The 20905-nt window shown below is 47.5% G+C and overlaps 1 protein-coding gene across 5 annotated transcripts in view; it reads right to left on the bottom strand.

Moving 5' to 3' along the window:
- The window catches only part of SFSWAP (splicing factor SWAP), an 82412-nt gene that overhangs the window by 9566 nt on the left and 51941 nt on the right, over positions 1–20905 (bottom strand). For 3 of the 5 annotated variants that reach the window (XM_079943179.1, XM_079943181.1, XM_079943183.1), the window contains 2 exons: positions 8748–9013; positions 2200–2325 (listed from right to left, as the gene is read on the bottom strand). In XM_079943179.1, the coding sequence (XP_079799305.1) occupies positions 2200–2325; positions 8748–9013 (392 nt within the window). Of the gene's footprint in view, positions 1–2199; positions 2326–7708; positions 8232–8747; positions 9014–20905 lie in introns of those variants that run through there. The other 2 variants (XM_079943182.1, XM_079943180.1) reach the window with 2 other exon arrangements.

The following is a 20905-nucleotide window of genomic DNA, read 5'->3' as shown; positions in this document are numbered from 1 at the left end:
ATTAATTAATTAAAAAAAATGTTAAGTTAAAAAAAAAATAAAATAGAAAAAAAGTCGTGAAAGAAGCACTCGGTGATCAGCCTGTAGAAATAATCCTTCAAATCTGGCAGGAGGCACTTCCCCTCAGTTGGGGTGACCTGACGGGATTAAAGTGACCCTGACTTGGCGGACGGATTAGTCACCTGCTGCCACACTGGAGCAGAGACCCCGAAGCTACTCCGAGTAGAAGGATGAGGGGACAGCCTGACTGCTGGGTAACAAAACGCGCCTGCTAACAGAACGTATTCCTGGCCTACAGAAACTCTGGGTTTATAACCAAGCCCAGGAAATCGACCAGTAATCGTGCACATGTTCACCTCTACTGGGTTCCTCCTGAGTCCACCACTGTCCACGACCCCTGAGTCAGGTCACAGGCTTGATCCCATCTATCAGGGCAGGGTAGCTAGGCCCTGCAGTAAGTTGAATCTTAACTTCTTTTATCTGACTTACTGAAGTTCTGATGATAGCACAAGCTCTGATGAATCCTAATATAATCACCGTCTTCTCTAGTGATAGCTCTTTTAATGCAAAGGTTAATTTGAGGGCAAAGCAAGAACTCTTCTGTTAGGAGAGATCTTCGGCTGCAAGGAATTAATTTTAGACCATGCCCTTTACATACACCAAGGGTGACGATAAATTTCAAATGTCAATTACTTGCATAAGGAATAAAATTTAAAATGGACTTCAATTTTCATCATTTTATCCTGCAACAGTCACGTATGCTTAGCGTGGGAGTTCCAAGGCACAAAGTGAAACTTATAAACAGACGGAGTGAGTCTGTGCGTGAAGCCTTCACTGAAATGTATCAGTTTTACAGCTCCTTTCCTGATTTTTCTGTTTTAAGAAAGAGAGATGACATTTTATCATTTAATGGAACTATTGCATAACTAGCCAGACTGCAGGAACGTTTTTCAGTTAGAAATGCCTTTCAGAACTGCTCCTGCATGTATACATGTAGCTGATTCACTCTGCTATACAGCAGAGACTAACACAACATTGTAAAGCAACTACACTCCAATAAAGATGTTAAAAAAAAAAAATAACTGCTCCTGTTGAGGATGTCTGCTGACGGAGGGGCGTCTCTGAGGCAGGTTTGGGTGATGGCTGGGTTCATTTGTCCAAGAATGGTGGACACCTGAAATGCAGATTTGTCCTCTGGAAGACCCTGGAAGGTTCTGGAACCCCGGGTGTCCTGACACTCAGCAGCATGGCATCATGAAGTCTGAGACTACGATGGGCAACAATGGCGTCTTGCCCTTTTCTGGGTGCCTTGGTCACCAGGCCAGCAATGCTCCTTGTCTACCTACCAGAGCCGGGGCCTGCCTTAACTCCAGTGCAGGGACACAAAAAATGGGAAGCCCTCATTTTCAGAGAGGATGGAAATACAGAAGCCAAGTGACAAAAAGCATTCAGGTGGCATCACCCAGGCTGGACGGGGCGATCCCCAGGTGGCGCCCCTCAGCCGAGAGGGACACGCCCACTGGCCCACCGGCCACGCTCCTGGCTTGGGCCCTGTGTCTCCTCAAGGCAGCGGTGGTGCCAGGGCCTCTGGTGGCAGAGGTCAGCCCCGGAGCGCTCTTCCTGGAAGCGGGGGCAGGGGCCCTGGCTTGCCGAGGGTCCAAGGCCCAGACTGGGGGTGACGGCGACATGGGAACCAGCCTCCCTCACTCTCCTCAACTAGACAGGTCTCTCCTAGCGGTCAAGGGGCCAGAGGACGGGCCCTCTCCCTGCTCTCAGACCCCACGAGGACCCTGCGGCACTCTCCTGGGAGCTGCAGCCGAGGCGTGGCCGCCTGGGCAGCAGGAGGGATCCACCTGAAATCTGAACTTCAGACTCTCCTTGTCGGTCGCCCCTCCACTCCTTTCCCTGCTCAACACGTGAAGGGTAAGGAGCTGCGTGTGGGGGGTCTAGGGGCATCTAGGCTTGGGGGAAATGTGACCCCAAGAGCTCCCAGCAGGGCCAACCACCTGCAAAGACAGACGTGTTCCAGCACAGGCAAGCACCCTCTGCTTCTGAGCTCCAGAGCAGTGAGAACGCTGCCAGGATGACTCGGGATCGGCCAAAGCAGCTGTTCCCCGGCTCCGGACAGCTCTGTGCCGGAGACGTGGGAGCCCCACCTTCCAGCGCAAGTCCCGTGTCTGCGAAAGCTCCGCCGCCTACCTGGACCGGGTCCGCTTCCTGCTGACTCCAGGGCTGTTACTCATTCGGTAGGCAGTGGGGACACTCCTGTCCTCCCGCCGTCTCTCGGGGGAGTGTGCTCGTCTCCGGGGGGACCGGGACCGGGACCTGGCAGAGGAAAGCAGGCATTTCAGTCCTGTGTGGGGTGGGCAGGGAAGCACCTCCACTGCTGAGACGGAGGCCAGCCCTGGCCTGAGCCCGTTGGGCGTGGTGGGTCCCTGCCTGTCCTTTCAAGGCCCGCCCCCAGCCTCCCTACTCTGCTGACCCGGAACTGGATCCAGGCTCAGAGGCAGAACGCTCATCACACCAATGCTAAGCTTCTAAGTGGGGCCCAACTCATGCTGAGGCTGGAGCCGTGGGCTGCTGGTGTGGACAGCCAGCAGGAGCCAGCTCCCGCCCACTGGGTCCCTGCAGTTCCTGGCGGATGCAGGCCCGCTGCTGCTCTTCCTTTCTCTTGCCTTTGCCCATCTGGTCTCCCTAAAACACGTTCAGCTCACTGGTATTGCTGTCAAAATTCGGTAAGCAAAGGCAACAAGGTCCAAGTGAGCTGTTTCCACTTGTTCTGAACACTGGCAAGAGGAAGAAACTGACACGTGATGAAGTTCGAGGACCCCCTGGAAACCTCTCTTGTTTGCACTCATCTTACGGCCTCTCAGCATGAGGAACAGCCTGCAGGCCCACTGGCAGGAAGCCTGAACCTTCAATCCGATTCAGACCGTGCCGTTCCCATGAAAGTTCTGGCTAAACCATTTGTTTATGAGATGTCTAATACTTTTTCTTCCCTTTCCTGTGCCTGGAAGAGGACTATTCCATTCGTGCAGTGCCGTGACCCACACACGGCAACCGTGCCCCAGACAGCAGCACGCAGAACTCCAACTCGAGACCCTCACCCACGGGGTCACGGTCCTAACGGACGGCCCTTTAACAATGGGTTTAGGACTCTTATTTTAGTTTTTTGTCCATTCAGTGAAATTACTGTTTTGGGGAGACCTGAAATAAGCAGAAATCTGGGGGGGGGGAATTTCTTTCCGTTCTGTTTCTATGACAACCCACTCAAAAAACGATATACAGAAGAGGTTTTGATTTTGTCATCTAAAGAAGTTCTACACGGAATCATTTGAAGTCACAGTAAAACCCCCAACAACGCACACCGTTGTTGCAAAGATCAGCTTGTATCACATTCCACCCTCTGTGTCACAGGGGGAACGCTGAGTCACTCCTGAAAAACACCGCAGCCACGGAATGACCTGCTCCGGGAGAAACGCGCCTCGGCCCTGGGGCTCCTCTGACACAACTGCTTTTCAGCTTATACAACGGTTGTGATTTTTGTTTCCAGAGCTTTCCTAAGATTTAAGTAACGATTACAAAGCTGAGGCCAGTCAGACACCTTGACATTTTACCAGGCTTTCCCTCAAAAGGGCTCCAGGAGTCAAATCTGTTCGTGGTGGAGGCTGCCCGATAACTGCCTCGCCGTGCTGCCGCCACTGCCGAGCTGCCCTGACAAGGCTCCGGGCTCAGCATCCCTGGGAGGCCGTGGGTCTGTGGCACGGAGGCACACACTTAACGTTCAGAATGTGCTGGGCTGCGCGGTGCTAGAGCCCCGAGAAAAGCTCTGCTCAAAGCCACAGCGCCTACGGAACGCTTAAACACAGGCTTCTGCGATGAGCTCAATAATCAGGAAAATAAATCACTTTTTACTGTCTGCAAATCCCTAACTTTGACATACAATACCACTTTGCAGTGGCCACTGGTGCTTTCTTTGAAGTGAGGTGCCTGTGACCAGTAGATTCCAAGTTACCTGGGAAAAGCACATCTCAGAACGGAGGGCCATGAGCTACACCAGATGACGCTTAGGTTTTATTTTAATTAAAGAAGCTCCAATGCTTTTATTCTGCTAAGTAGGGTCTGAATATTGCTACCATGGCACAGTGCAAGGAACAGGAAGTCCATTTTGTAAGTAAATCATCTGCATAACGTGACCGGAGGCCTTCTCATAAAGAAAATGAAATAGTCTGAATTAAAAATTTTCAAGCATGATGCAACTCAGATTTTTTTCTTAAATGATCATAATGGTTTGCTTTCAAAGAGAGTCATAAGGAGGCTTCTCATCTGAACGACAGCGATATTTATAAACAGCTTCTTTCCACCAGTGTTTAACCATCTCAGGAACCCACTTCCTCCATTCCTGTTACTTTACTACTCACAGGTCCTCACGGAACTGAACAAGCAGCAACGATCTGGTACCAACCAGGCTGGGAACCTGGCGGCAAGGATCTGGTACCAACCACGCTGAACAAGCAAGAGGCTCCCAGGTTTTAGTTCTTCTCAAGCTTGAACTGTGGACCCGACTTCACCCGCAAACCCTTCCTCCCCTCCTGCGGGGACAGCTTCTCCCCGCAGCGCTGTTACCAACACGGCGGCCACAGCTCTGCCTGGGGTTACGACTCACTTCCTGGACACCAGCACGTGAACCGGCGCCTGGGGGAACGTCAAGCACCCCATCCTCCTTTAAGGGCCTGGATCAGGAGATTAAACCAACCACCCTCACCGGTTTGCTACGCAGTTTTATCAGGGGGAAAACGTAAGGAATTACAAATTTCAAACTAAAATACGAGCCCAATTTTGCCCGCCTGAGTTCTTTTTGAACATTAAATAGAGCACTTGCAAAAGTCACATTAACCCCCCAGCTCCCAGGCCCCTCCCCGAGTGAAAGCCCTGAGGGAGCCTGACCTCTGGAAGCCACACGGGGGGGCCCCTGGCCCTCCTCCACATAGAGCACCTCACACCGCGGGGCTGCAGAGTTCCACCCAGAATCCCCCCAACCTCAGAACAAGCGAAACCAACCCCCCACCAACTAACCAACTATACGACGCTGCAGGCGATCTCATCAAAAGCCTTACAAACAAGCTGAATTTCAAGCTTTGGTCTCATCGAGCTTTGTTTTAAAATACCTACACTGTTACAAGTGGATTTTAATTTTAGGCAGTGAATTGCACGAGTACATCTTCATCCATTAAGGTATAAAACCTAATGTGATATAAAAGCAGAAGACAACAGAGAAAGAAGCCTTCTACTTTAATCAGTGTTGATTTAAAAGACACCAAATACTGTCTTTCGGTAATCACTGTGCTTTCTGAGAAGCAAAAGACTGATTTCCAAAACTAAAAATTTTCCTATGACAAATTCACCTTTGGAGAGCCAGAGTCATCTATAATTTAGACATATTTGATAAATGGGACTTCAACCATACGAGCATTAACATATTAACATAAAAATTACTTATGACATAAAAGCTTTTTAATCTTAACTTTCTATATTTTATACAGGATTTCAGTAATTTAATATACAAGAGAAAATATATTTCAACTGTAATATCCTACAACAAGTAGAAAGAAATATTAACAAAAGTCATTTTATGTGGAGCTGGCGGTAGTCTTTTTAAAACAAATGATTAAGTTGTGTCAGGCCCAAGAAACAAGTCTTATATATCCTATGCAGACATTATGTCTGTCATGGGTTAGTCTATCTGGAAAGACAGATAGTTAAAGAGAAAATTATGACAGTATCATTAGCAGCTGGTTAAAATTTAAATTTCTTTTTTTTATACTTCAAACAATTCATATCACCAAGAATACCAACCTCTTTCATTTTATAAGATTATTTTATAAATCCAGTTGGATCCCTAGAAATTATTAGTGTGAGCCTGGATTAAGAAAGCAGGTCTGTAACCAGCTTAAGAAAAAAGGCAGTATTATCAAATAAAACTCACTCTTCTCAGAAATAAGAGCCGAAGCAGGATTCTACCTGGTGAAGGTGACTTATCCGACTTATGTCCCCAGGGCCCAGAGACCCACCACGAGACAGCTGGTCTCTCCTCCGTACCTCCGATCAGAGACCTGCAACCCGCCTCTGGGCCCTGAGCTCAGAGGTGGTCTGATTTCAAGGAGCGTCACTGCCACATATAAGCTGTCAAGGCAAATACTCCTGGACAAACACTTTGAAGGTTTGGTTTTATAATATTATTTTAAAAATATTTTATAATAAAGTTGCACTCTGCCTTGACATTTTATCTAAACTGCAAAATCAAACATCTGACTTATTTAGTGAACTTAAGTCAGCTGATTTAAATCAAATTAACTAAAAGTATCACACAGATACTATTGAGATTAAAAAAAAAGTTTGGGAGTTATGAAAATACTCATCTCTTTTTACAAACATTTTAACTATAGGTCAAATTAAGGTAAAATTGATGGTTTGCCATCACAGAACTCACACTAAAAATTTTTTGAACTTAACTTTTTCTTTTAACTGAAAATGACAAACTAAGGATTAGGAATTTGCTTCCTGCAGTTGTCAGCACTGAATATATGAGAACAATATAAAATATACTTGAATATAAAATCTGTAAATCTATTCTAAAATAAAAAAAAATTTAAATGTATTAAAATAACATACAAAATGACTTACTATTATATATAGATAGTCAATAAATATCACACAAATCCTAGAAAGTTAGAATTCCAAGTGTTTCACGAACACTTCCAGTTCTGAACAGACCAACCTGGGGGAAAGGTCTGTGGCCATCAAATCTGACCAGACAGGCTCACTTCAGTACTAGACACCGGCACCTACTGTATGCGCTGAGCACTCACCATGAAAACCTACTCATTTCTTACCCTGGGAAACAATCTAAGGAATCCTGAGTTACCAGTCCCCTAGATGGGGGTTTATGAATGCATTTTACTCTCTTCTCTTTGAGCCCTGGAATAAAGGCTAACTAGGAAGAATTTTACTGGGTATGTTATTACTCAGAGGGCTTGTACAGGCTTATTTATTTATTTCCACTATATAACGTTATAAGAAATTTTTTCAAGTAAGAAACTTTAAAAAGTTTTGATATATACATACAAGTTTCTGGGGACTTTCAAAAATTGAAAATATGTCAGCAAAGTTGTTCATTTAGTTAAACAACAACAAGCTCTGTGTGTGTGTGTGTCTGTCTGTCTGTGTGTCTGTGTGTGTGTGTGTGTGTGTGAGAGAGAGAGAGAGAGGGAGAGGGAGAGGGAGAGAGAGAGAGAGAGAGAGAGAGAGAGAGAGAGAGAGAGAGAGGAGTGATGGAACGTCTAAAGAACTAGCAAAAACGCAGAAAGCGGGACTTCCCTGGTGGTGCAGTGGTTAAGAATCCACCTGCCAACGCAGGGGACACGGGTTTGAGACCCGGTCCGGGAAGATCCCACATGCCGTGGAGCAACTAAGCCCGTGCGCCACAACTACTGAGCCTGTGCTCTAGAGCCTGCGAGCGACAACTACTGAAGCCTGCACGCCACAACTGCTGAAGCCCGTGCTCCACAGCAAGAGAAGCCACAGCAATGAGAAGCCCGCACACCTCAACCAAGAGTAGCCCCCGCTCACCACAACTAGAGAAAGCCCGCGTGCAGCAACAAAGACCAATGCAGCCAAAAATAAATAAATAAATTTATTAAAAAGAAATGCAGAGAGCCAAAGATCAAATTTATTCTAATTTCATTGTAGACAAGTGTAAATACTTGTCAAGCCTTTAAGGTCTGGTCTGGGTAAAAATAGAGAAAGCATTGTTGTTCTAGGATATATTTAAGACAGGCAGATGTGTATACAAGTACACTTTTCTTTTAAACATTAAAAAATAAAAAGTATAGGGCACCTGCATTTTTCCCACGGAAAGGAAAGAACTAACAGCAGCTGGAGAAGAAGAACTAGATCAGTACAAGTGCTGTGCTAAAGAGAAACTGAGAGAAGTCCAGTCAATGTTCAGTAATAAATCACAAGGCATGAAGTAAGTTTTAAAATTAAAAATTTGCTTTCCTGAACCTCCTGCAAGCCAGGTGCTTTAAGAAAAAGAAAAATACCTGCTTTACTAAGCAGCAAATTCTGTGATGCTTACAGGTTTTCATGTTTATTACTTCTGTTGCCTGAAATGTTAAGCTGCTTCCTCAAAAGCTGGCTCCTTGTAAAGGTGGTTTTGGGTTGAACAGTGACTGTGGGTGAGAGGTTTGGAGAAGCAAATTAATCGAGAAAACAGATGTGTGCCACTGTGCTCCCTCCTTTATGTGCACTTGTAGGTGCTGTGCCAGGGAAGCTGAACACAGCCGAAGTACAAATCCTCCTGCTTCGCCATCTGCACATTCACAAGGAGTTAGCCTGGGAAAGCCTGCTCGTTCACACCAAGCAAAAGACCCCCAACCTGTGGATCTTCCACCCATTTCAGCCGATACGCTAGGCTTGCTTCTAAGACCTGTTAAAACGTAAATACCTCTATTTTTTAAAAACCCTGGCAGTAGCTGATGAACCTTAGGAAGTCAGGTTAAAAAAATATTTTGAAAAGACCTTATTTGGGTTGGCAGGGCGCATCTCTCATCAACACACGCAGGTGTGTGGGTCTGTGCTTACGGGGAGCTGGTCTAGGGAGGCCCCACCCAGCTCTGCTGGTGAGCAGGTGCGGGGGTCTGCACCCACACCAGATGCACGGCCGCGAGGGCGCCCTGCACACCCACCTCGAGCGCCGTGCTGTCCGATAGGCACTGGGAAGACAATGCTTTGCTTTCGAGTGGGATCTAGACCTGGACTTGGATGACGAATGGTACTTGGGAGAGCGTGATCTTGTTCGAGACCGTTTTTTGTGCTTTTTCTTTTTCCTCTCTCTCTCTTCTTCTCTCGGCGGGTCTTTGCTTTTGCTTGAGCGCCCTTCCGGAGGCTTAATGTCTAAAGTGGGCAGAGGTCTGCCTCCGGCCAGTAGAGGGCAGGACACAGTACTGGCTTCCTGGGAACAGAAGCAAACGTCTGGATGTTAACAGGGAAAATGCGACATTTAAAAATGTATGTTTATAAGCTTCCGACTTTGGGGCCCTCTCACCAGTAACAAACCAACACCTCCTAGAGCGGACCACGCCTCCCTCTGTGGTGCTAAAAACCCTGCCCTGGCATCTTAGGGAGAATGACGGCTCCTTCGAAGTCAAGAGCTGAATGCCCACCTCTCCCGGCCGAGCCTTCCCGTGCAGGGTTCCCCCCAAAGCCTGCTGCGCTGCGGCAGCTGGGTTTGGCGAAAGGAACGCGGCACGAAGGGCACTGTGTTAGGAAAAGAGCCCCGCTTGCTCTTTCGTAAATAATTGTGACCTTCCACCGAAAAGGAGATTCCTCTAGTATCGCGTTTTGATGAACCTCTGCTCTGCCTGAACCAAAAGAGGTTCCTCTTTGATTTTTAAAAAACTCTTTGTCACAAGGAAAATACATTTCTCTCCTTCTTTCTTTGTACCTGTGTGAGGGGATGGATGTTAACTCCTAACTCCTACTAACTTACTGTGGTAGTTATTTTGTTCTATATGTAAGTGAGATCATGCTGTGTACCTTGAACACACAATGCTGTGTGTCAACTGCTAACCAGAAAACTGTCACTCGCCATCTGCTCTACAAGGATGAAGACACTGGCCACTGCCGTCGCTGACCTCTGACACCCCCTGAAAGGAGCTCTGGGTGGAGATCAGGAAGGAGGCCCTCGGTGCTCTGGGGAAAACTGGCAGAACAGATCTTCAGATAGTTAGAGATTTTCAGGGGAAGACGTTAAGAGCCCAATTCTAGTATTTCCTCATGTCTAGAAAAGCACTAACATCATTAATGGAGACACCTGCTCCTCGTGACGCGCAGCCACCTTCTGCCAAGATGTGTGCTCGCCTGCACGCACCCCCTCACCAGAGTCACTTATCTACTGACCCCCGGCCCCCAACCTCTGCGGAGCAGTTCCTCGGCGCTCCTGAGAGGCTGTCTCCTGGGCTGTCATCCTCATGTTGCCCCAAAGAAAACTTAACTCACAACTCTCACGTTGTGCACTTTTTTTCCACTGACACAATTATATCTCAGTAAAACTGAAAGAAAAAAATAAAGCCACTAATGGGAATCACAAACAAGATAATCCCATCAGCGCAAGTCAGCCGTGCCCCACACATGTGAACGCACCACACCACGGTACCGCACTTAGTAAGTTATCAGTCATCCTCAGAAACTCTTTACCCAAGCATGACAGACACACAGAAGAGTGCACAGGCCTTCAGGACGCTGCCTGCTAAACTCTCACGGTGGGACACCAGCACACACATCAAGAAGCCACCACCCTCAGCGCTGTGGCATCCAGAGCACGCCCATCGCTGGGACTTTACTGTAAAGTGCTGGAGACGCACACCTGAGGACCACATCGCACTCTACGATGACAGGAATGATAAGCTGCCTGCACGGCCATCAGAAGGGTGCACTCCTGGCTCACTATGGTCCATCCCAGCAGTGAGTCAGTACAAACCAGCTTGAAAGAATGATGTGGTGACATCCTATTTTTATTGACGTTAACATCTGTCCACATCACGTTGTAAGATGAAAAAATGAAAAACCCCAACAAACCCAGAACTCCAAAAACCCACCACCGGTATTTTACACTTGCAGCTGTGGCCACCCACCTGCAGCCCTTCCCCTTGTCCTGAGAAAGGTCATTTCCTCAATTCATTTACATGAGTTTTAACTACAGCCAGTAAATACCACACGCAGAGACATATCGAGATATCTGCAATGTGTCACTTTGTGCCTTGGAGGATTCAGCTGTAAGGTTTACGGAAAACAACCCCAGGCAGGGGCTGGCCCGGCCCCGTCTCGTGGGCCGCGTGGACGCTGGCTGCTGTCGGGTGCTGGGCTCTAGCGGGACCGGCCTCCCCTCTCTTCTCCGCAGGTCCATTTGGACAAGGCCAACTGGATGAGGGGAAACAACACTTTGTGCAAATGGTTCTTCTAAAGTTACGCTGATGCCACCCTGGGTTAGGGGTCAGGGCTGCGACCTGAGGGCAGTGCTCTGCCTGCCTACTGTTTACACTCACAACACCGTCTCTCACACCTTCCCTTCCTTGTGAGCTGAGAGGCAGCGGGGCCGAGAATCGCTCAAGAACAGTAGAACAGTGCGCTCTGTTCCCAAAGCAGTTTGCTCTCTGTAGCCGGGGCCACCGCAGGACGGGGGGTGCACGGGCCGCCTGCCGCTCCTGGCTGGCTTCGCTCGTCTCCTCCGTGTCAGCGCTGCCCAGTTCATTTTTAAGGCTCTGCCTAAATTGTCTCCAGGGAACCCAGTTCATCGTGAGACAGTTCTTCCTATCAAAAAGGTCTCTCTCACTTCAAATTCTTTTAGTGCAATAATATTTTTTGGGTTACATTTAAAAATAATTGGTTGTTGTTCAACAATTCTAACATGTAGAAATGAACCTTTACTTCTAAGAACACCTAACTCCCACTCTGGCACTCCATAAACTTATATACAAAATGATATGTTAAGACTAAAATAAATAAAATGTAGTGGCCTTTCTAACTTTAAAGGCTGGCGGAAGGGAAGTGCTGGCTGTGCCGCCAGCCGCGCTGCCTAGTAGAGAACCCTGTTGCCGCTCGGCTGCAAGAACCAGCTTTTAGTGCATTTAAAAATCCCAGTAACTGTGGACTCTGAATTAGGAATATACACATCGCACGAACAAGGAGACGCAAGTAGGGGTAAGAGGCGCCAGCGAGCACTTCCACGCCGGATGCACGAGGCCTCCAGCAACGGGGAGTTAGTGGTCACGGCCCCAGGAGCCACAGGGCAGTCAGGGCTGCTGCGGAGATTTTCCCCGGAGAAGCAGAGACAGTCTATTTTAGGAGAACTGAGACATGGTTTCCATGCCTTATCGAAGTGGTTTGTTGAGTGAGGAGAAACACAGAATGGCTGTCTTTCTCCCTCAGGGTTCTCCCTTCCTGCACATGAGGACAGAACCACGGTACTAATTAGTGATGATTAGTGCTGCACTAAACGGGGGAGAGATGGGAAAACACGCCCCCCATGATGGACGTCTGCAAAGGATAAGAACCAGGTGGACGAGGCACACTGCAGGCGGCCAGTCCAGGACAACAGGAGAGGGTGAGTGGCAGCTTATTAGATGAATTCCTATTTATACGTTATTGCCAACCTGGTAATTTGTACCTCTGAACTTTATTACTGCTTCTTTTGCCTTTATCCTAACTAACGCCCGTCATTAGGAATACTTATTTCACCACTGTGGTTATAGTTTAGTACTTCATTTTGAGGCGAGGGAATAAGTGAATCAATATATTCAAAATATAACTCGTAATTAGGTCATGGGGTCTATTTATTCCAATAAAATGATTGATTACCCTTCACCATTAAAGTGAAAATCAGCAACTGAGGTGGGGGGCCTTGGCTGGGCTGAATTAAGATGATGCATTGTGACGACCTCACTGTTTTTCTCAGCCTAAAAGTACTAAGAGGATATTAAAAAAAACCCCGGCAGTTAGACTTGAGAATAAGAAAAAAAAAAAGGATAACCAATCCCACACGCCCAGGGGCAGCCCCCCAACAATGGTGACCCCAGGGGCAGGCTGTCTGTGCCAGCACGTCTCGGGGTCCTGAGATGTACGCTCTCCCCAACACGGCTCCACTTCTGAAACCAAGCAACCTCATGACGCGTCCCACCACGCAGGGCGGCGGCTCTCGTGACGACCGCACCAGGGGGAAGCAGGCGCGGGTCACGCCCTTCATGCAGGGTGAGGCTGAAGAGGCTTGCAGGCCGCCCGCACTGCCAGACAGGACGGCTGGATGCAGGCGCTCTACCCAAACACAAGCCGAAGGGCCTGGCCTGCCCGGGCCTCCAGGGCTGCTCAGAGGCAGGGCTCCGGTATGTCCAGGCTCGGGGAGCGGCCAGCACCTGGGACACGTCAGGACAGGCGTGTGTTCTGGCCTCTTCAACTACACCCAAGGCGTTCCTGGGTGCACAGCTGGCGCAGGGGGCACGGACTCAACAACACAGAGGGGTGGTTCGTGGATATTAACGACATGAGCCACAGAACTATTTCAGGAAAACATCACTCGGGCTGTTCAGAAAAGCGTGGTGGCCCCCTGCTCTCTGCAGCCCGGCACCCTCTCCCCTACTTGCAAGAACACCGTTGATGTGGACAATGGCCCTTCCTGCCCTCTCAGTGCGTGAATTCCGGATGAAGATCTCCAGCTGAAGCAGAAGACAGACCAGAACATTCTGCTCTCCCCGGCCACCTTGCTACGTTGAGGGAGAAGCACATGACCCGAGTCTGGCCCAGGTCAACAGATTCAAGACCAGGCTGAGCGGGGCGGGGCTGCGGAGTGAGGCACTGAGACAGGGGCCGGAGGGAGCAGAGCTGCGGAGCTCAGCCCGCCCAGGAGGCTGAGCCTGCAGAGGAACCCTCGAGACCTACGTGAGCCCCAAGCACGCTGCGCCCCTCTCACAACTCAGAAAGTGAACCCAACTAGTTACTGGACTTGCTTAAGTCATTTGGGGGCAGTCGGGTGGTTTTCTAGCATGTGTAATCAGGGCCCTGACTGATGCAGCAATCCAGGCTTTCAAACGACTGGAAAAGAGATTTAAATACCCAGCTAGCTCTGTAATCTAGACCTGGCTGCAGTGATGGAAACGTACTGTTTCTGCACTGCCCCGCACTGCAGTTAGCTACCAGCCATGTGCGGCTACTGAGCGCTTGAGATGTGGCCAGTGTGATCAAGGACCCGAATCCTCAATTTTAATTGAGTTAAGCTGAGATTGCCACGTGTGGCTGGTGGCCATGCTGCACAGTGCACATCCGGAAGGAGTCAATGGCCCTGCTAATTTGTACTATAAATTATACGAAAACCCCAAGACCAAGTCACTGCTGAGTCAACACCCTCCCTGCAGCCCCACACCTCCCTTGTCTAGTTTCTGAAGGCGCCTGGCTGAGGCTCTGCACAGGGTGACCCGTGAGGAGCTGCCTGTGATGCCCGCGGGGGACACAGCAACAGAGCCGTGCGGCAACCAGTGTCCAACAAGCAAAGCGGCCTTTTGGGGATGGAATGTTAATACTCCAGCAAAAATGATCAGAGCACAGATCATCATGGGGTAGAAGAATACACAGGTTGGTCTGAGTCATGACTGGCAAAATCAGGAAGGAACATGAGAAGGATTAGTCATTTATAAGAGTATTTAAGGGCTTCCCTAGTGGCACAGTGGTTAGGAATCCGCCTGCCAATGCAGGGGACACGGGTTTGAGCCCTGGTCCGGGAAGATCCCACGTGCTGCGGAGCAACTAAGCCGGTGCGCCACAACTACTGCGCCTGCACTCTAGAGCCCCTGAGCCACAACTACTGAGCCCACGAGCCACAGCTACTGAATCCCACGTGCCTAGAGCCCGTGTTCCGTAACAAGAGAAGCCACCGCAATGAGAAGCCCACGCACCACAATGAAGAGCAGCCCCCGCTCGCCGCAACTAGAGAAAGCCCGCGTGCAGCAACGAAGAACCAACGCAGCCAAAACTAAATAAAATAAGTAAATAAAAAAAAAAAAGAGTATTTAAAAACTTGTGCCCCTTATTTTGGTAACAGTGGGAAACAATACTGATCAGTCTTTGATCACAATAAAGTATTTGTCAACAAAGTAGCACACAAACTAGCAACTATTATTTCCTGCTGTGGGAAAATAAATTGCTCAAAAGCAGACTAACATACATTTTAAAATAAAATCTTATTTCTGAAGTAACACTACATTAACCACTAAATGGGATAATTATATAAAGGACTCAAGATATATTATACGTTTGAAATCAGACTTTGAAACGCATCCTCTAAAACCGCATTTGCAAATGTCTACCAGTGCACATCGAGCCAGAGTCTCCCCAGTCGACCTCACAGGCAGGGCAATCGCCCAGATCTGACTGCTGAGGCCTCTTTCCAGATGACCCTCTCCTGCCCTCTAATCAGCTGTGCCCGCTCAGAGTGCTGTTGCCGCCGTATCCACATTCTTCCGTGGAAACGTACTGCAGCGGTTCAGCCTCTCCCAGACCTGTCCCCATCGCCGTGCTGGTTCTGCCCCTTCCTCCACAGACCCTTCATTCAGTGCGGGGTTGGGCCAATCACTGCTGCCTGCGCAGGCTTCCCCTGCCTCTGCAGCTTGTGGGTCTTTGGCCCCAGAGTGCCCTCGCCCCCGTCACCTCTCCAAATGACCATGGTTCCCCAAGACCCTGCTCTGTCCCCAAGCACTCTACGGACCCTGCCCTGGGCCGCCTCTGCTGTCCTGGGGGCCCGGCGCCCTCACCCTCTTGCTCAGAGCTGCTCTGTGCCCCGCAGGGCTGACCTGGTGGAAATGTCCATGGGCAGATGCCAACCACACGAATGCGACTGGTCACGGAATAAGAGACAGGCTTCTAATTCACATCCCAAAGCGCCCTGAATATAACAGAGGCTCAACAAACATGGGCTGATTTTTGTTCCCCTTTCCTTTTCAAACTCTTGTTGGACCTGTAAACTTGGCAGGATCATTAACTTGAAAAAATTACTGTTATCTAAACAATGTCTTGAAGTCTGTTGTTACCACGTAAATGACGGCATGATTCAACAGGGATTCAATTCAAGACTTCTGATTTCTCTTTGTTTTGAATTAAGAGCACAAACAAACACACACCAGAAATGGGATGGTATATACACAGATTTCTAAGTACTACTTATGAATAGTGTTTTAAATATTTTATATACTGCTTACAAATTTAACATACTAGTATCTGTCCACATCAATAAACACACTCCAAGGCATCATTAAAAGTTATACCTGAGTATGTAAAAATCACCTCTCCTAAGAGATCGATGGAACCGAACAGACAACCATGCACTAACAGAGCATGTACAGCTGGGACTGAGTGTAGAATAAAGGGGCCCTTGAACTAGTGCAAAAAGATGTGTGATTTAGTGGGTTGTGTTGTGTCTAGCTATATGCTCCCCAGAATGAAATAAATTCCCAGTGGGGCAGATTAAAAGACAAAAAGGAAACTGTTGGTAACTCTAGTGATACAGAGCTAACACAAAACAGGAGAGAAAAGCCAGCCAGCCAGGAGAAAAGTAAAGGCTATGGAAGGGGTTCACAGCAGGGGAATAAAAAGGCCACAAAACCCGTGAAAAGTTACTCAGTTAACACCTATAATTAAAATATGTAGGTTAAACCAAACAGATACCATCTTTTCCTATCTATCAGACTCACAGAATTAAGGTGATGACAGCCAGTGACGGCAGGGCGTGAAGACAGTTACATTCACGCACCACAGAGACAAACAAAACGAAAACAAACCCCCCCCCCCAAACTGCTATAATCGTTCCAGGCACTAATTTAGCAATAAAATAAATTTAAAAAATTTTAAATCTGAAATTTAAAAATCAATTCCACAGTCAGGGATTTATGCCGTGGATATACTCCCCTCAGTGAGCACAGAAGGCTTAAAGCAGCACTGCTGTAACAGTAAAACCCCAGGAGCGGCTCGCGTTTCCACCAGCAGGGAGGGGTGAACCAAGTACGGCACAGGCAGGCGGTGCCTGATTTCAGGACTGATGTATGCAAGGACTGACAGTCACTCATCCTGTAAACAGTTACCAAGTGTCTATTACACACGAGGCACTACTCTGGCATTGATATGGAAAGATCCCTAGCAGAAGTGAAAAGAATCGAGATACCAGAATAATGGACAGGGCACAGTCCTATTATTGTAATATTCAAAATCTGTTCCTAACTAAATAGGATGACGGGTGCCAGGGGCCTGGAGAGGGGAGTGGGGAGCTGGGGTTTAACGCGGACAGCTTCAGTTTGGGAAGATGGAGAAGTTCTGGAGATGGATGGTGGGGATGGCTTCACAACAATATGAATGTACTTAATGCCCCTGAACTATATGCTTAAAAAGCGTTAAAACGATAAACTGCATGTATATTTTACGCAATAAAAAATGAATTAAAAACGGATACTTTGGAGACGGCGGGGAAGATGGCGGAAGAGTAAGACACGGAGATCACCTTTCTCCCCACAGATACACCAGAAATACATCTACACGTGGAACAACTCCTACAGAACACCTACTGAACGCTGGCAGAAGACCTCAGACCTCCCAAAAGGCAAGAAACTCCCCACGTACCTGGGTAGGGCAAAAGAAAAAAGAAAAAACAGAGACAAAAGAATAGGTACAGGACCGGCACCACGGAGGTGCAGGGAGGAGCAGGGCGGAGACTGCGGATGGCGGAGGGGGAAAGCTTCGGAGACGTGGAGGAGAGCAACAGGGGTGCGGAAGGCAAAGCGGGGAGATTCCCGCACAGAGGATCGGTGCCCACCAGCACTCACCAGCCCGAGAGGCTTGTCTGCTCACCCCCCGGGGCTGGTGGGGCTGGGAGCTGAGGCTCGGGCTTTGGTCGGAGTGCAGGGAGAGGACTGGGGTTGGCGGCGTCAACACAGCCTGCAGGGGGTTAGTGCGCCACGGCTGGCCGGGAGGGAGTCCGGGGAAAAGTCTGGACCTGCCGAAGAGGCAAGAGACTTTTTCTTGCCTCTTTGTTTCCTGGTGCGCGAGGAGAGGGGATTAAGAGCGCTGCTTAAAGGAGCTCCAGAGACGGGCGCGAGCCGTGGCTATCAGCGCGGACCCCAGAGACGGGCATGAGACGCTAAGGCTGCTGCTGCCGCCACCAAGAAGCCTGTGTGCGAGCACCGGTCACTATCCACACCCCCTCCCGGGAGGCCGTGCAGCCCGCCACTGCCAGGGTCCTGGGATCCAGGGACAACTTCCCCGGGAGAACTCACGGCGCGCCTCAGGCTGGTGCAACGTCACGCCGGCCTCTGCCGCCGCAGGCTCGCCCCGCATCGTGCCCCTCCCTCTCCCCCCGGCCTGAGTGAGCCGGAGCCCCCAAATCAGCGGCTCCGTTTTTTTTCTTATATTATTTTAAAATAATATCCTAGCAAATTCTACCACCATTTGAGTGATTAATAAAAAATAAAACTTTCATTTATTTTCTAGCACCTGAAAACATCTCTAAACCTTTCAACTGAAGTATGTATAGATGAATGTGCAGACCAAAGTAAAAGCATCAAGATAATTATATTTAAAAATGAGTCAGGATTAAAGGCGATGTCCTCCTTTTTAAAAGCATATTGCAGTATTCCAAGTACATATCCTTACTCTCAGCGGCTCCTTTAACCCCGTCCTATGTGAGTGAAGAACACACGCCCTCCTGCGACCTACGCGCAGAGGCGGGGCCAAATCCAAAGCTGAGCCCCCCAGCTGTGCGAACAAAGAAGAGAAAGGGAGGGAAATCTCTCCCAGCAGCCTCAGGAGCAGCGGATTAAAGCTCCACAAGCAACCTGATGTACCTGCGTCTGTGGAATACCTGAATAGACAACGAATCAAATTCAGGAGGTGGACTTTGAGAGCAAGATTTATGATTTCTTCCCCTTTTCCTCTTTTTGTGAGTGTGTATGTGTATGCTTCTGTGTGAGATTTTGTCTGTATAGCTTTGCTTTCACCATTTGTCCTAGGGTTCTATCTGTCTGTTTATTTTTACTTAAAAAATTTTTTTTCTTAATATTTTTTATTTTAATAACTTTATTTTATTTTATCTTACTTTATTTTATTTTCTTTTTTCCTCCCTCCCTCCCTCCCTCCTTTTTCTCCCTTTTATTCTGAGCGTGTGGATGAAAGGCTCTTGGTGCTGCAGCCAGGAGTCAGTGCTGTGCCTCTGAGGTGGCAGAGCCAACTTCAGGACACTGGTCCACAAGAGACCTCCCAGCTCCACGTAATATCAAATGGCGAAAATCTCCCAGAGATCTCCATCTCAACACCAACACCCAGCTTCACTCAACAACCAGCAACTACAGTGCTGGACACCCTATGCCAAACAACTAGCAAGACAGGAACACAACCCCACCCATTAGCAGAGAGGCTGCCTAAAATCATAATAGGTCCACAGACACCCCAAAACACACCACCAGATGTGGACCTGCCCACCAGAAAGACAAGATTCAGCCTCATCCACCAGAACACAGGCACCAGTCCCCTCCACCAGGAAGCCTACACAACCCACTGAACCAACTTTAGCCACTGGGGACAGACACCAAAAACAATGGGAACTACGAACCTGCAGCCTGCAAAAAGGAGACCCCAAACACAGTAAGTTAAGCAAAATGGGAAGACAGAGAAACACACAGCAGATGGTGAAGCAAGATAAAAACCCACCAGACCTAACAAATGAAGAGGAAATAGGCAGTCTACCTGAAAAAGAATTCAGAATAATGATAGTAAAGATGATCCAAAATCTTGGAAATAGAATAGAGAAAACGCAAGAAACTGTAACAAGGACCTAGAAGAACTAAAGATGAAACAAGCAATGATGAACAACACAATAAATGAAATTAAAAATACTCTAGAAGGGATCAATAGCAGAATAACTAAGGCAGAAGAACGGATAAATGACTGGGAAGATAAAATAGTGGAAATAACTACTGCAGAGCAGAATAAAGAAAAAAGAATGAAAAGAATTGAGGACAGTCTCAGAGACCTCTGGGACAACATTAAATGCACCAACATTCGAATTATAGGGGTCCCAGAAGAAGAAGAGAAAATATTTGAAGAGATTACAGTTGAAAACTTCCCTAATATGGGAAAGGAAATAGTTAACCAAGTCAGGAAACACAGAGAGTCCCATACAGGGTAAATCCAAGGAGAAACACACCAAGACACATATTAATCAAACTGTCAAAAATTAAATACAAAGAAAACATATTAAAAGCAGCAAGGGAAAAACAACAAATAACACACAAGGGAATCCCCATAAGGTTAACAGCTGATCTTTCAGCAGAAACTGTGCAAGCCAGAAGGGACTGGCAGGACATATGTGAAGTGATGAAGGAGAAAAACCTACAAGCAAGATTACTCTACCCAGCAAGGATCTCATTCAGATTTGATGGAGAAATTAAAACCTTTACAGACAAGCAAAAGCTGAGCGAGTTCAGCACCACCAAACCAGCTTTACAACAAATGCTAAAGGACCTTCTCCAGGCAAGAAACACAAGAGAAGGAAAAGACCTACAATAACAAACCCAAAACAATTAAGAAAATGGGAATAGGAACATACATATTGATAATGACCTTAAATGTAAATGGATTAAATACTCCCACCAAAAGACACAGACTGGCTGAATGGATACAAAAACAAGACCCATATATATGCTGTCTACAAGAGACCCACTTCAGACCTAGAGACACATACAGACTGAAAGCGAGGGGATGGAAAAAGATATTCCATGCAAATGGAAACCAAAAGAAAGCTGGAGTAGCAATTCTCATATCAGACAAAATAGACTTTAAGATAAAGAATATTACAAGAGACAAAGAAGGACACTACATAATGATCAAGGGATCGATCCAAGAAGAAGATACAACAATTGTAAATATTTATGCACCCAACATAGGAGCACCTCAATACATAAGGCAAATACTAACAGCCACAAAAGGGGAAATCAACAGTAACACATTTGTAGTAGGGGACTTTAACACCCCACTTTCACCAATGGACAGATCATCCAAAATGGAAATAAATAAGGAAACACAAGCTTTAAATGATACATTAAACAAGATGTACTTAATTGATATTTATAGGACACTCCATCCAAAAACAACAGAATACATTTTTCTCAAGTGCTCATGGAACATTCTCCAGGATAGATCATATCTTGGGTCACAAATCAAGCCTTGGTAAATTTAAGAAAACTGAAATTGTATTGACTATCTTTTCCAACCACAATGCTATGAGACTAGATATCAATTACAGGAAAAGATCTGTAAAAAA

Source organism: Stenella coeruleoalba (genome assembly GCF_951394435.1).
Source record: "Stenella coeruleoalba genome assembly, chromosome: 14".
Lineage (NCBI taxonomy): Eukaryota > Metazoa > Chordata > Mammalia > Artiodactyla > Delphinidae > Stenella > Stenella coeruleoalba.
This window is presented reverse-complemented; position numbering and strand designations above follow the sequence as displayed.